At 38.9% G+C, this 15952-nt stretch overlaps 1 protein-coding gene across 1 annotated transcript; it reads right to left on the bottom strand.

Moving 5' to 3' along the window:
• Positions 1–1582: 1582 nt before the first annotated feature.
• On the bottom strand, positions 1583–15033 carry abi3a (ABI family, member 3a). Its single transcript, XM_041231311.1, is given in 10 exon segments — positions 1583–2794; positions 3335–3457; positions 4870–4974; positions 6054–6146; positions 6148–6281; positions 6912–7007; positions 7622–7704; positions 8125–8301; positions 11487–11654; positions 14753–15033. Coding segments are annotated over 10 exon segments (1275 nt in total). The 5' UTR covers positions 14885–15033; the 3' UTR covers positions 1583–2630.
• Between the last annotated feature and the right edge of the window lie 919 nt (positions 15034–15952).

Genomic DNA, 15952 nt, shown 5'->3' with positions numbered 1-15952 from the left:
TAAGCAGAGTTAACTCAGTGTTGTGATTCCTGCAGTACTGGGAATCCCTAGCTAGCTGGTTCTCTCTGTCTGTTTGCCCCACTTTCTCTTGGTTGCTCTTTGGCTCAATCTCTTATCTCTCCAAGCGCTAGTATGACGACGGGCATTCAACACTGGGGTCAAAGAATACTTTTATGTGAATGATGGGCAGCTTAAAGGTACAATACTTCCTGGAAAGATCTAACACCCACAAGGTACAAGTAAATGGCTGTGAACAGCATTAGATTGCAGTTTGAATAGATTATTGTTCAGCAACATTTCATTAATGACACCACACACAGTATCTAACCCAGCACATTACTCAACAATCATACTCTCTCAGTGTTAGTAGAATTCCTAGGGCAACTACGTAAATCCATAATTACTTGATCGGAAAGCAAATTGTATTCCATTTGTTTAGACTTTAAAACCTACCTGCCTGCCAGTACGGTATTTGAATAGGCATGCTTGTGTTAGAGATGCAGCAGCAGGAGGTTATGAGACACCTTTTTTTTCTGATTCTGAAAACATTTTTAAGAGACGCTATACTCTTATGATCACACTTCTAATTATGTAATCATGTGAAAGACAAACATGTAGCTTTTCTACATACAATACGTTATGTTCCAACATCATCAAAACAAGTTCATGATCACAATGGTTTCATTTTCCATCAGACTAACATGTAATGACTGTGCGGTTTAATAAAACTGTGTGTTTAGGGTTACTGTCAATCACCAGCACAATTTAAAATAATAAGTTGGCCAACTGCCTAAAAGGCATTTGTCTGGTTTGATAGAATGACTCAAAGGTGATATATTAATCTAAAGGAGTGTAAGACAAAACTTTCAGACTGCAATTCAACTTGTGATTTAAATATAGTTTATATCCATGTTCTATTGGCTGTTGGAAAACTATAGAAGATAATTAAAGATAATATTTTTTGTGTAATGTTGTGCGAAATACTTTTATAGTAAAACAATTCAACAAAATACTGGTTAAATGTGCTAGTCTAGATTAAAGGCACAACTGGATTTCTCATTGGTGGTGCTGAGTGCAGTAATCTGGAGTTAGTAGTTTTTGTGTTACAGCTAATAGGATCCTCCTGAGCTGAAGACAATGCACATTGAAGTAGGGTCAGGTAGGATTCTGCTATCTGCAACACCAGAAATGAATGGGGACTTCCATTTTGTAACAGACGTCAGGGAATTGCCAACAGCAAAACAAAAAGGGGTTTGTAAGGAAAAAAAGTATTTTTTTTTATACATTTGCTTAAAAGGACCGTGGTACATCACAGCAGAGATGTCACTAGAGGAGATTTAATGACAGCTCACAGAAATACCTGAAGACCACGCTCAGAGAGAGACACCACCCTAATGTGTGTTTATACTGGGATTTATTCCTCAGTTACTTTGAATTATATTTAATCTCTCTATGAGAACCATGGATTGGTGATTGCTGAGTGCTGTTAAATGCTCTGTTGGTTTAGCCTAGTGATGCTAAATTACTTTTCAACCGAAATAAATAAAGAAACCAAAAACAAATGTACTACAGTAGAATTTTTATTATTTGTAATGTATGAGCCCATTACTTTTTTCTGTAATTGCCTGTTGCATGTAATGGGTTACAAAATGAATGAATCATATATTTAAAAAGCAGAACATTTTAATCTCAAGTTCCCTTTAAATAAACTCTGAATGTCTTTAATTTACAGCCACCAGGGGGTGCTAAGTGCATTAATCCATTAATGTTAACGTCCTATTCAAACAATTTAAAATACATATGACATATTAAATGGTATTAATAACATATTGTTATCGGCTCTGCTTCTCAACAACAAAAGTTTTACAAAATGAAAGAAATGAATCCAGTCAAACGGTCTCACAGTTCCTTGTCTATCCTTTGATTTATATGTTAGTCCCAAAGTAAATCGCGTGACAATAAAATGAATACTGCACAGAGGAAATGCATTGCATGTTCAATAGTTAATAAGCAACTAATAAATAGTTACCCCTTGGCAGAATGTAGCAAAATAGGAAAGAAAATAATGTTATCACCCCAAAAGCAAATAGTAACTGGACAGAATTTGCTACATATTGAACACCATTCCTTATTACTCATTTAGTAATTAACACAAACATTAATAACAGTTTGCTCCTTTCTTCTCTGATGGTACTGCTTGCCTACATAACTTAATGACCTTTTTTAAAAAAAAAAAAAACAAACAAAACATAATTCATAGTATAAGTTCATAACAACAAATAAAATATATTGGAAAAGTCCAGTTTTACTTATGCAAAGTTTTTTTTTTTTTTTTTTTTTTGTACAAAAAGTTTTTTAAGCTATGGCTTTGCACAGTGATATAAATTCTTACGACTAGTTTCACAAACCCTGGTTAGCACTAAGCATGAAGTACCCTGTGTTATTTTAGGTAAAGTAAACCAAGAATAATCCTGGTCTGTGAAACCAGCAGTTGGTGTACTGACTACATTCTTTCGCAGTCTAGTTTTATATGCTTAATCGAGCTGCGGGATTTGTTGACTGCTCAGTTTGTTTGCCATTCTCCAGCAGGTCAGTTCCCTTGCCCTGCTGTGGGTCTCCAAGCTGCGCTGTTAACTAGTCTGCACCACGTAGTTTTCAGGGAAGAACCCTTCCACGCCGTGCAGGACTCCTTCGTACCAGCCATCGGCGTTCTTCCTGATGACGTAAATAATCTCCCCCGCTTCAAATGAGAGCTCGTCAGCCTTGTCTGTGTTGTAGGCGTACAGCGCAACCACTACAATGCACACGACAAAACAAGACCTTGTATAATAATGATCAAATCAGAAGAAACATCAGTTCCCGGGCAGAGTGGCTGCTGGCAACGAAATAGTGCACTATAAAGAGGAGGGTATCATTTGCTTAGATGACTGACCTGATTCATGTTATTATTTCTAAATAAAGTTCTTGTCGTAAAAGATTTACCTTTATAATACTAATGCCATACTCTGGAAAACCCTTAGCAGAATCTTATACTACAGCGTGTGTAGCAACAGCAATACAACAGATTTGAATGCATTACCAGTGTGCAGTTTATCTTCTATTGCGGTACCATTCAATCAATGACAGCCTTGTCCCACTGCAGCAGCCCTTGTTCTTTCACTGCCCCTGACCCCTTATTTGTATTACTACTGCCATAGCATGATAATAAATGACAATGCAGTGAATAGCCACTAGGTGGCACTTACCATCTTTTAAATGTCATCAAGTGGTAATGCCTGTGACAGTGGATTTTCTTGCTAACATACAAGACCTAATACCAAAAAAGAGAGTGTACCCTTTTCCATGTAATTGGGAGGAGCCCCATCATCATAATCCACTGGGGGAGGGGGGGGCGGACTGCAGTCATCAAACTCGGAGTACATCTCTGGGGGTGGGGGAGGAGCTTGGAAATCCACCTCTGAAATGGGAATGAGAATACAGAACTAGATACTCTACACAACCACAGACCCATCTGTCCGACGACTGCAGACTACACCCCTGTTCGAAATCAGCCAGCAGAAGAGCTGGTCCTAGGAGGGTCGATAGCCTCCAGTTCATTTGTGTCAATGCAATCTAACTATGCCCGGCGCTCAGTGGCACAAGGCAATTTCACCGTTGCTTTCACACAGGAGATGACTAGGGGTTTTTGCTAGGAGCTACACTTCTCTGGGTACTTACCAATTTGTTGAAAGTGGGTGGCGAACCCAGTGACCAAAGAGACTCCCCCCTCGCCCGATCTCCCCCTCCCATCCCTCCACCCCCACCTTACTAGTGAAATGATCACTTTGGGGGACCACACATACCCCCCCCCCCCCCCCCTCCCACCCTCCCCGGGTTGTAAAAGCACATAAATAAGAATCAATACTGATTCCGAAGTAGAGGTAAACGTTTGATTATTTACAGTGTTCTAACTTATTAATCCACTACAGTCCCCAAATACTGAAATATATGTTTTCTAGTCAGCTCTGCCTTGTGCATCACGTGATTACCACTTCATACATATTAGATGTGGTTCCATGGTATTGCAATGTATTACTAGTGCCCATTTTCTGCATTTTCTGTTACTTGTTCTACATAACTGGTATATGGCAACCCTAGACATACTGCACAGAAGCAGACAAAGAAGCAGAAACCCAGAGAAAGAAGCCTTACATGCGCGTGGGGAGATGAGGGAAAGGGTGTGCCCCTGGAGGTGCAGTGAGCGCAGGGAGAGACCTAGGTGCCCCAAACGGGCTTGGCGGGAGATGGTAGAGTAGCGATGCCCTCTCAGCCTTTTAGAGTGGAGCTGAAAGCATTGAGGAGAGGAGGCTGGGAGCAGCAGGGTTGAGAGGAGAGGCACAGAGAGACACAGGCAAACACATTATAAAAACATACAGAACAGCCACTCCACTAACTTCACTGCCTTACCACGTGACTTCGTGTACGTTAGGACAGTCTGAGACAGCTCAGGCTTTTCAACTTGCACCCCAATGCATTCTGGTAAGTGTAGTCCTGCTGTGACAGGTACCTGAGACAGGCCAAATGTACCAGAATGCATTGCAATGTGAGTTGAAAAGCCTGAACCAAACTGCCCTAGTGTATTTGGAGTCACATGGTAACCCCAGCAGCTACTGCTAGTAAAACATGAAGTTCCTTTAGAAATCTTAGTTTGGTCATCTACACTCACTACTAGTTTTTCTAATTGGGAACCCAATATCATGGTCCTTTCTGATTGGCTTCAAGCCTTTTTACTACAATTGGCCTACTTTTAGTAGGTGATGTATACAGCACAGTCGATCACGTGACACGTCACATGGTGTTTATATGTCACCGCAAAGAGGTCATTTCTACCTGAACTGAGCCCATTGGACGGGAGAGGGGGCGGTGCTGGTAGGCCATCAGCCATTGGAGGTGGGAGAAAGTCTGACATCACAGGTGAAGGGAAATTATGCTCTCCTGAAATTATAGAAAAAAGCCAACTTAAGTTTCACAATTGTCAGTCTGTACAGAGATATCATTAGCAAATGAATGACATTTTATTGCTGCTATTGTCATCAATTGCTTCTATCTGTTCCGATTTCAGGCTTTGCTTCATGATTTTGCACCTTTACGCCTGCTTTTCCCGTGGTTATACAAAAAAATTATCATGGTTTGTCATGCTTTCACTATGCTTTATTACACTTCATGCACTTTTGCTTTGGCAAGCTCATATAAGGGAAAACACATACTGTAAAATTATTATATATCTAATGCAAAGGCTAGTTGTTTATACTGTGTTTCCATGTATAACCAGTATTGTAGATGAAATGGCAGTTGTTTTTTTTTAACTACATGTAGATTAACTGACCACAAAATAGTTAATTTACTGTACATATTTCAATTCAATTTGTGGAACCTTAAAAAAAAACGTTAACTAAACTCAGGAGGCAGCCTAGTTAACTTTGCTTTTATAAAAATAATCTTTTATGTGAGCCAGTTCTCAGACTACAAAAGCAGCTTTAGTTGGCTTGTTTAATGAATGCAAGATACATACGATTGCAAGGCAAATTACTCCTTTGAGCCAAGAGGGACAGCCCTAAACTGCACTGTGAAAGAAATTTGACATTAATTATGCAAAACTGTGTGACGAATGTCATTTTGCCGGCAATTGGTCATTTTTAATGTGCTTTTCCCAAAATGAGGGCCATTAAAATAACCAAGAGCGTCAATCTATCAAAGCTTGTGTTTTTTTTTTTTTCCAGACTGTAAAAAAAAAAAGTTATGAATTTTTATTAAGCAGTGCATGGACATATTCTGTGAGAGGAATAAAACATTTGCAACGCTGCAAAACCAGCAAGAAAAAAAAATAAAGCTTTAATGCAGAAAGGAGGTTTTCAATTACTGAGTGCATAGTAACAGTTATTCAACAGCACAACATTTCTGTAAAGTGTAGCAGGACTAGAACTGAACAAGCCCAGTGTTTATAGACATGGAAAAGCAAAGCTCTCTCAATAGACATATTAAATGAAAGAGACAATGGAGATTTAAAAACGTACCTATTAAGAGTGGCGGAGCTGGAGGAAGAGGTGCTGGGGCAAGGACTGATGGGATAGTGGGGGCTGGCGGAGGTGGTGGCGGGATATAAGTCCCCACCAGGGGCTGGGGGAGGGAGGGGCATATCCAGGGGAGGGGGCAGCGGACACTCCTCCAGGACAGGTGGCGGGATGTCCGGCACAATGAAGGCAGGCACTGAAGGCGAGGGCACGGCGATCCCAAAACTGGAACTGAAGAACAAAAGAAATGATTTTCCTGCCCCCGCCCAATCGCACACTTTCAAATAATGGCCACAAATTCATTTGAATTTCTGATGGATTGCCTATTATTCCCATGATTCAAAATGAAGCTGTGACCAGGGCTAAACATTTATTACACAATAACAACAAAATCGTTTTGGCGTACGACTCCATGAAATCATATGAAATTCAATTGAAATAGTTGCCAATCCCAATCCCAACTGTTGCCCATTTTATCCTACTGTGGCACCAGTCATTTAATGCCAGAGAATGGTATGCTGTCATTGCTGTGATTGACTGCTGCAAGACAAAGTATAGTTCACCAAACAAACTGTATATGATTACAATTAGCTGCTCACCAGTTAAAGTCACACTCATTGGCTAAATTGTGAAAAATGGTATTAAAAAGAACTTGAAGGGCCAAACACAGTACGTCGCACCCCTTTCAGATGGCGTTTCCTTGTTCTCTGAGCTAAAATAATTAGCAAATGCCCGTGCAAGCCCAGTACACGGTGTCCACGTACCACAAAATAACACCGCACCAGTTCTACATGTGTTCACGTGTCCCTATACTTGCTGGAAGGCAGTGTGTACAACAGGACCACTGAGATGATTCCTTACCCAGTCGAACGGTCATTGAGGGAGGACATGGACGGTCCGCGGGAAAGAGACGGAACGACAGGACACTGGACAGGTTCAGGGGCTCGAGAACTCCTCCTATAGGAAGACATGAATTCAATAAGCAAGTGCCTAATAATGTCTGTATATGTAGCATTGATATCAATTCTCAGGCAAACTAGCCTGTGTATAGTGATTATGAATCCCTGCTGGTATTTTATTTAAACTTCCACAAGGGATTCCACAATCTGTTTGATTTTGCAATATTCCAATGCTGGTGAACAGTGATACCTGGTACACAGTTGAATTACACTACCATTGCATTGTAAGCAATAGGACTGCTAATATATTATAATGGCCCTAAAATATATGCAAATATAAGCACCTGAATTGTTATTTATTGTTATTGTTTTACTATTTCAAACTTCATAATGGAAAACCATAGGTAATTCAATTGCGTGTTGGATCATTCTCTATGGTACTGTATGAAGACATTATATTGTGTAACATGTAGGTCAGGTTAAACTTGTAAGAATCTAAATCAACGTTTTTGCTAAGTGTAGTCTAGATGACGGAGGCTGGTAATAATTCCCAATGCTAATGTTTTCACTGGAAACCTACATTCCCCTCTCCCCCATGAAGTAAATCTGTCAGATTTTTTACTCTCTTGAAACAAGGTTCTCATTTCTCTGCCTCTGGCTGCTGTACCCTACCCCAGTGTTCCCTGGGCCTCTCTGCTGTTTATTGACTGCTTCTTGTTCATGGTGCCAGTTCTGCCCAGTTGCTTTCCCGTGCCCTGTTGAGGAGTAAATAAAAGTCCACTACTTAAACTATTTCAAAAACAAACATCCTTTCAAGTTTTTTTTTTCACCTCTGAAAAAACTATTGTAATTTCCTAAGGCTTTTGAAAATCAGCCCTGATATTAAGGAACACAAAAAAAAAAATCCAAATTAAATTGATTTGACATCATATGAATACATAAAAAAGCATTCCCTGTGTACTGAAATGAATACATTTTAAACTGTTTCTTGCGATCACTGTAGTCGCCCAGCTTCTTTTATGAAAGGTTACCTCCCTTATATAGATTTTTCTTTTGTAATTGGGTAATTAGGCAGTGCATTTGTCACACATTGGCGTGCTTCTGCCACACTTTAGCATGCTTCTCTCTGCCTTCTTGTGATTGGCTGTGTGATTTAGAACACATTAACCTCTTACCTTCACGCCATGCCCGACGGTGTCCAGTGATGAGTAGGTTATGGGATTCCGGATGTACCTGCCTCTTGGCTCCTGGCTAGTGGGCGGAATGATTTTCTGGTTCCGATGCACTTTCTTGGAGGTGGTGAATGCACCAATTTCCCGCCGGGACACCTTTTCCCGGTGCATATCCACTATCTGCAGAACGCAAGAAAGATTGGGCATAGAATCTTGAGGAAGCACTTTGGAATCATATGACATCATCAGAATTGATAGTTTCATAGTGTTGATAGTTTCATAGTGGTCTGGCCAGGCGCCTGCAGGCCTGCCTGTAAGTTGCATGGTCCTCTGAATGCCGGGCTGGCAGAGCGAAAAGAAGCAGGCGGTTGACGGCACACATTTCGAAGGATGCGTGTGGTCATCTTCGTCACTCCCGAGTCAGCACTGGGGTTGCAGTGGTGAGCCAGACTTAAAAATTGGGCATTTCAAATTGGGAAGAAAATGGGGCAGAAAAAAAATAAATATTGGCGATTCCAAATTTAAAAAAAAAAGTCAAGCAAGGTAGGATAGCAAATACAACTTTATGTATTTTGTTTAAATATAGCTGATACAGCACACGTAAATAAATAAATAACAGAACATGTTTTTTAAGTTCATACCACATAGTTATCAAAGTTTTTCACGATCTCCACCTGGTTGGCTGACTGCTGCATAATCCAATTTATATCTTGTCCATCATATTTGTTTTCGTTGCGTTGAATTTGTTTGAATTTTGTTTTTGTTTGGAACATCTTTTTGTGGTATGTTTTGTAATTAATTTTCTGGTAAGTCACAGAATCAGTGTTCAGCCATTTTCTCTTGTTGTGAGGAGTGCAGGGGAGAAAGGCGTTCCTTTGAAAAGGGGCAGGACTGACAATGATGTCAACCAATCACATGACAGAGGGAGACTATTGCCCGGTGGTGTAAGGATCTTAGAGCAGTAGTTAAATCTATTTTTGCCCCTATTATGACGTTTTAACCAATCACAGGCCAGAACTTCCAACAACTGATTCATAGTTATATGTGTGTGTGTGTGTGTGTATATATATATATATATATATATATATATATATATATATATATATATATATATATATATATATATATATATATATATATATATATATATATAGCATTATTATGTTATAATTAGAATACAAAGTTTAAAACAAAGACAGCACTATTTGTGTCACCCATTTTGACAAGTTCAAGAGTTTCAAAAAGTTTCATAGCTTCTTTGTAACATCCTCAAAAATAACGCTTGCAGTATCCTCGAATGATACACGTTTAAATATGGTTCACAGCTCTACAGTGTGAAGTCTAAGATTAGGTTGTACCATTCTAAAAATTTTAACACCTACTTAAAAGATACACCCTTAAATAGTGCAGTGTTTGAGACCTCATAGGTGTTGTTGGCTAAAGCTGATATGCTAACCAAGTGAGAGAACTGCGTTTTTTTCTTTCGATAACATTTGAGCAATATAGCAGTGCTCTTCATCGAAATAGTAACATTATTTGAAAATGCATGGGGTTTTAAACTCAGATAGTTGTCAAACTGCAGGATGACTCATATATTTTTTGTACCACAGGTAACTGCAGTGAATCATTTGTATAGAGCTGGGTGAGGAAAGTGAATCATTTGTATAGAGCTGGGTGAGGAAAGTGAATCATTTGTATAGAGCTGGGTGAGGAAAGTGAATCATTTGTATAGAGCTGGGTGAGGAAAGTAAATCATTTGTATAGAGCTGGGTGAGGAAAGTGAATCATTTGTATAGAGCTGGGTGAGGAAAGTGAATCATTTGTATAGAGCTGGGTGAGGAAAGTGAATCATTTGTATAGAGCTGGGTGAGGAAAGTCTACCCTAACTTACCTTCATTTCCTGTTTTCCACTTCTTTGAGTACAATTCCAGTAACAACTTTTCGCACAGATATACCCCCTCCAAGATAAAGTATGAGAAACAGCTAGCATCAGGAAAATAACTCCTGATCTCAGTCTCGTATTTTAATTTTAGTGAATTAAGTTGGGTGTCAATGCATTGATGGATATTATCAGCAAGATTAATATAAACAGATTTTTTAACTCATTTAGACTCATTTAAATGTTTCAGCTTTAACATATTGGGAATGTTTGTTACCGATCAGCAAAGCCACCACAGTAAACCCCCTATCACCTTTTCATCAATTTTAATTTGTGTATAAGACTGATGTTTGCAGCATGTAATTTTGCATGTGCAAAAGACTACGAAGATGTATTGCATATGAATTAAACTAGCTTATGTTGTAAACGTACAATTATGTTATCATTAGAGCAACACCTATATTTGCCCTGAACATTTCTGACAATGTGAAACACACAGCCAAAATGCTGAACTCTTTTAAACTCATTCAAACTCTATACAACTACAACCCCTTTTCATGTGGTTGATACACGTCTCATGCCCCTTGTACAACAGAATCTTCATAAGACCCAGCAATGCCAGGGACTGCAGGTTTAAGGGTCACCCAGGAAACCTACAGCTGAGGTGCTGGTTTGGAATGCCAGGCACGGAGCAGGCTGGAATATCAGCTAGTAAAGAGTCTTGGTCTGACGTCTGGGAAGCCTGCAAACGCATTGCATTGACCCCAAAAGCTATTCACTCTCTCAGCGCCAGGCAGGGACCTAACAATAGATCCTGGATGCCATCCCAGTGAGACTAACACACTGATCACCGCCACAGAGAGCACCGGAGGAGGGGGAGGAAGGGTTAGTAATCCTCGGAGCAGGTTTTAGCACTGCCAGTGAGACAGAGTTGAAAGAAAGCTTCTTCCAAAGTGAACTGCATCGACTTTGAATTGTTTTTTCTTTTTTACAGTGTATAAGAAACTTGAACATCAATTTTAGCGATCAAGAACAAACTACTCTTGTATTGTGCAATGCACAGCATCCATTTAAATTAGCAGTTGAATGGGCAGATCAAAATGAGCTCAAATGAATGGCTAACAAATAACTAGGAACATACCCATTGAGAATCCTGGTGCCCATAGAATCTGTTTCATTTTGTACAATACTGTATTGTATTTCGAGGTTAGAAATTATCTATTACAAAATGGAGCAGAATACTATAAATACCATTTTATTAGCTTCTGTCTCTGTCCGGTTAATCGCTAACTTAAAAGGCATCCAGCTGTGTCAAATAATGTATGCTATACAACACTAATCACTAAGAAAGAGGCCTAGAGAGAAGGGGTTCTGCTGTATAAAGCTAACTTGTCCAGCGGTCACATCCATTTTCTTCTGGTTTCATGCTGGGTTGTATGGTGCCTGTGTTTGTGTACGTGGGAGGCACACACTGAATCCCACTGACCTGCGTGACGAGGTTCACAGAGGACTCCATCCTGCTCAGCTCGTCAGTCTGTACATCCAGCAGTTTGAGCACACTGGTGGCCAGGGTGCTGATCTGGTACGCCACGCTGGCCAGGGATTGGGTGGTGAAGGCTTTCGTCTCCTCCAGGGCCTTTGCCTGGTCTTCCCCCTGAGGCAGGTACCACAAAAAAAAATACACAGTCACTACCTCCTGTATGTACTATGATGGTGCCTTTACACTATTCACAGAGTGTTTTTAGAGACATGTTTTCAGAATCTGGTTAAAGCCAACAGTTTAATGATTCTTTAAGATCTGCCTAGACAATGTTTTGGGATCAGTTAGCTTCTAGGAATGGGAATAGCACTGATGGGCCAAATGGCCTCTCGTTAGTCAATTTTCTTACATTCTTATGCTTTTATGGTTATGTATAATAAGATATATTTAATTCATCAAAACAATGTAATGATTCTGAATATGGGTCCTTGATATAAGAACATAAACAATGGTCATAAACCGCTTTTCAAAGAAAGAATTAATCTTACCAACTTTTGACTTTTTCTTAGAATGGAGTCCTTTACATTAACCGTAAATCTGTGTTGTCTGAGGCTTTATAGGACACGCCTCAGTTTCATTTCGTTAGAAATTAAAGAAACCAGCATACTTCCCACAAGCTCATGAGTAAATGCAGTTACAGTTCTGCACTTAAGTGCACTTTTCAGTAAACTGCTGTCTTCTGCTTTCACAATGAATCACTCTATCACATTTACTCCTGACTTCTGCAAAGGTAATATCTTACAATAACCTCGGATTAGCTTTATGGTAACCTTTCATCCATCTATCTATCTATCTATCTATCTATCTATCTATCTATCTATCTATCTATCTATCTATCTATCTATCTGTCTATCTCACTTCAGAGAGACTGAGCATAAATGGTGACAGTATGCAGAGTTGACTTTATAAGGAGTTTACAGATAACATGGCGTTCGATATTAAAACATCACACTGCACAAAAGAAGAGATGTTCTTTATGCTATCTTGTGCTACAGTGCTTATTTAGCTTCATGACTTGAAAAATGAAAATATGTTACTGGAGGCTTTGCTTTTAATTTCTGCAAGAGCTTTTGAACATTTGTTGTAGTCTTTTTTGCCGAATTATTGTTATTTATGGAATTTCTGAAACTGTTCTAAAAAAAAAAAAAAAAAAAAGTTTTGGGAATATCAAATGGCATTTGATTGGTCAAACCAGCGTGTGAACGTGGTCTTCTGTTGCAAACCACAGCTTAGTCTTATCCTCAAAGAATGACCATGGCTCATTTGATATTGTCCTTGTCTTGCATGTTTTTAAATATAGTTTTGTTCCTTCCTCTTTCTAATCTAATTATTTCACTTGATATTTTTATCATTTTTGTGATATCATTGGTGGGAGGTTCAATACTGTATATTACTGAATGGCATCAAAAAAGACCAAAATATTACAAAAAAGTAATATTGATCAATATCACCCATTCCAACCCTAACCCTTACCCAACCTAATTTGAAGGACTGCTTCCAGCCTTCTTATTGCACTCTTAGAATTGTGTTACCCATAATCTGCTGGCACTGGGGGCTATGCATAGTGCCAGCCATGTTCATAGTATAGCTTGGACTAGGAAAAGTAAGACTTACTGTACACTGGCTTAGAGCCATCCTAAAAGTGTACAGTAAATGTGATATCATATTTTCTGAGAGGAGATTGCTGGTATTAATATTCATCACTGTTAAGATCATTAGACTCCTTAATCAAATGAATTCAGTTGATCTAATCGATCTCATTAAAAGAAGGGGTCATCTATACAAGTGCATCTTTTTAACTATTTAAACAACGGCAGTATTTATTTCTGAACAGACTCCACTGTAAAGACTCATCCTTTCTCACGTTCTGGTGGTTCACAGCCCTTTCACCCACCCCTCGCTCGAAGAAAGCTTTACAGTAACAAGATCCAGGGAAATCAGCAGCGTGCATGCAGTAGCACCTGTGAGGTGACTCTTGCTGCCTGCACTGCAATAGTCTAGGCTACAAAAGCAAATGTGAAAGTTAAAAAAAAAAAAAAAAAAAAAAAACAGTCAATTATTCTCCAAGTGTCAGAAAAAGCCACAGCTTCTTAAAACTAGGTCTCTCACACAGCTACAGCCTGGGGGAGGGGAGCTGGGACCTTTGAAGCTCTAGCATCCAACGCACGCTATTGAGCAGCCTGAACTACTAATCTGCACAGGAGGAAGAACAATGCGACAACCACAGGTTCCGTACATTGTTAGCGTGTCTGGTGGTGAGCTGGTTCAAAGCAAACCACATGCCGGTACACAGAGTTTCCTTGCATTTGAAAAATTGTGCAATAATTCATGGCTGTCCACATCTACTCTAAGATTCTGATGTTGCACAATTTAGATATATAATGTTAGTAAAACTATTAATCGTTTAGAAAGCATAATACAATGTGTGTGTACATCTATGTACTGTACATACTGGACTGTAAACTTTAGATGGGTAGGGAATCTACATAGATATGGAATAATTAACATATTTTATATCCAGTACAATAGCATTAGAGAAGGTCCAAGCACAGCACATAGCCTTCTTAAAAATCAAGTCATTGAGTACATAAGAGGAACAAGCCTCAATCAAGGTGACAGATTACCTCATACAGATTATTCACTACACTAGATAAGATTTTAAAAAGCAAGAGGAATGTGATTACTGACATTCTGGTTCCATAAAGCACTGTGCAATTGTAAAATCACAGCATGTTTGCAATGTAAAATGTGTCATAATGTTAGATTGGAAAAGAGAAGCTGCTACCTCTAGCAATCTTGATCTGGTCCAAAAAAAAAAAGGGATCCACTTTTTTGATTTCATCTTGCTTCCTATGCTAATAAAGTTCAAAGTTATAGCGTCTAAAGTATTTAGAGTATTTATTTAGAGTCTAAACAATTTAACAACATCCAACTGTTAAGTGTTTTAGAATTGTGCCATACGTTCTGTAAAGCTATACAGTGTATTTATTTAATATTCAGTATTTATTCATAGTCCATAAACAGATTAGGGAAATTCAACAGAATCTATGACCCCTACTGTTAAACAGTGTGTATATGAATGAGTGGCACAGTGGACAGAAGGTCTGTATGTGTAAACAAATGGGACAGTAAACAAGGTCTGCTCTAATCAAGTAGAGTAATGTAAAGAAATATAAACTGACTGTCAGTATAGTGACATTATATGCATTTACCTGTAAGTAGTTGCTCTCACAGTACTCGGCTACCTTGTGCAGGTTGTTGTAGTTGTCCAGGAGAGACTGTCTGGCTGCAGGGGCCTCTTGAAATATCCTCTGCATCTCCTCAGTGTTGTTCTGGTCATTCATGTTGTCCAGGCCTGTGCTGTGCAACGTGTGAGCATCGGAAACAAAACAAACCAACAAGAAAACAGACGGAGCACAGCTCAACCCGCTGGGCCTCAAACTGAATAAAAGAGAAGCAGCTACAAGCTTGGTATTCAGTGTGAAAAAAAACCAACCTCTTTTTAAACTGGGTCTTTAGTCTCCGCCTCAAGAGGCAAGTTATTTTTAAAGGAACAGTCTCATTCTTAATTTGTTAGCTGAGGTTTCACATCGCCCACACTCACAGACACACACACACACACACACACACACATGCACGCAAAACTTTTAAAACTCCAATGTGCATTAGAAAAGGGTAGTACTGTATGTTATAAAACTCATATAAATAACTCAAAAGGCTAACTGTCTCTAACTTCAGTTTCTTTCATCAGTAATGATGAAACTTGCCATGCACATTCTTAAGTACACATTCTTGTTTCAGGTTCTTACTAGTCTTGTAAGCATGTGACATGTCAGAATGCTGTTGTGCTAGGAAGACCTAGGCTTAGCTATTATGTAATGCTTTAAAACTAAAATGTGTTAAGATGCCTTGACCTAATTCATAATAGATTTATCAGCTTTCTAAAGATGCTGCTAAATGTAGTTTTTTTTTTCTTTGTACAATACACATGCTCACTGAAGTGGATAGGATTTTTTACTTCAATTATAATTCTGTCTTGAATTCAATTTGTTTAGGCTTCAGATGACAAATTATGTTACCCTGGCCCATTAAAAGATTTTTTAAACACTGAATGAATGTTTGCAGTTCAGACAACATTGCATCCATAATACTGGACTTTAGGCTGTGCCATTAAAATAAAAACAATAATAACGATGTGATACATTATAATATGATTGTGGGGAGCAGCCAAGTGTTTCTTAGAAAATTATATTATTCTGGGTGGAGATCCCATTAATCACAGACTTTTGGTAATATAATATAAAGTGATGCTGTAATGTTTATCCTTACCTCTCACATCCATGCATATCACCAATTTGGATAGCTCCAAAAAAAAAACTGTCAGATTTTGCCAGGACGGGGTTTAAAAAGCA

The sequence above is a fragment of the Polyodon spathula genome, chromosome 28 (genome assembly GCF_017654505.1).
Source record: "Polyodon spathula isolate WHYD16114869_AA chromosome 28, ASM1765450v1, whole genome shotgun sequence".
NCBI lineage: Eukaryota > Metazoa > Chordata > Actinopteri > Acipenseriformes > Polyodontidae > Polyodon > Polyodon spathula.
This window is presented reverse-complemented; position numbering and strand designations above follow the sequence as displayed.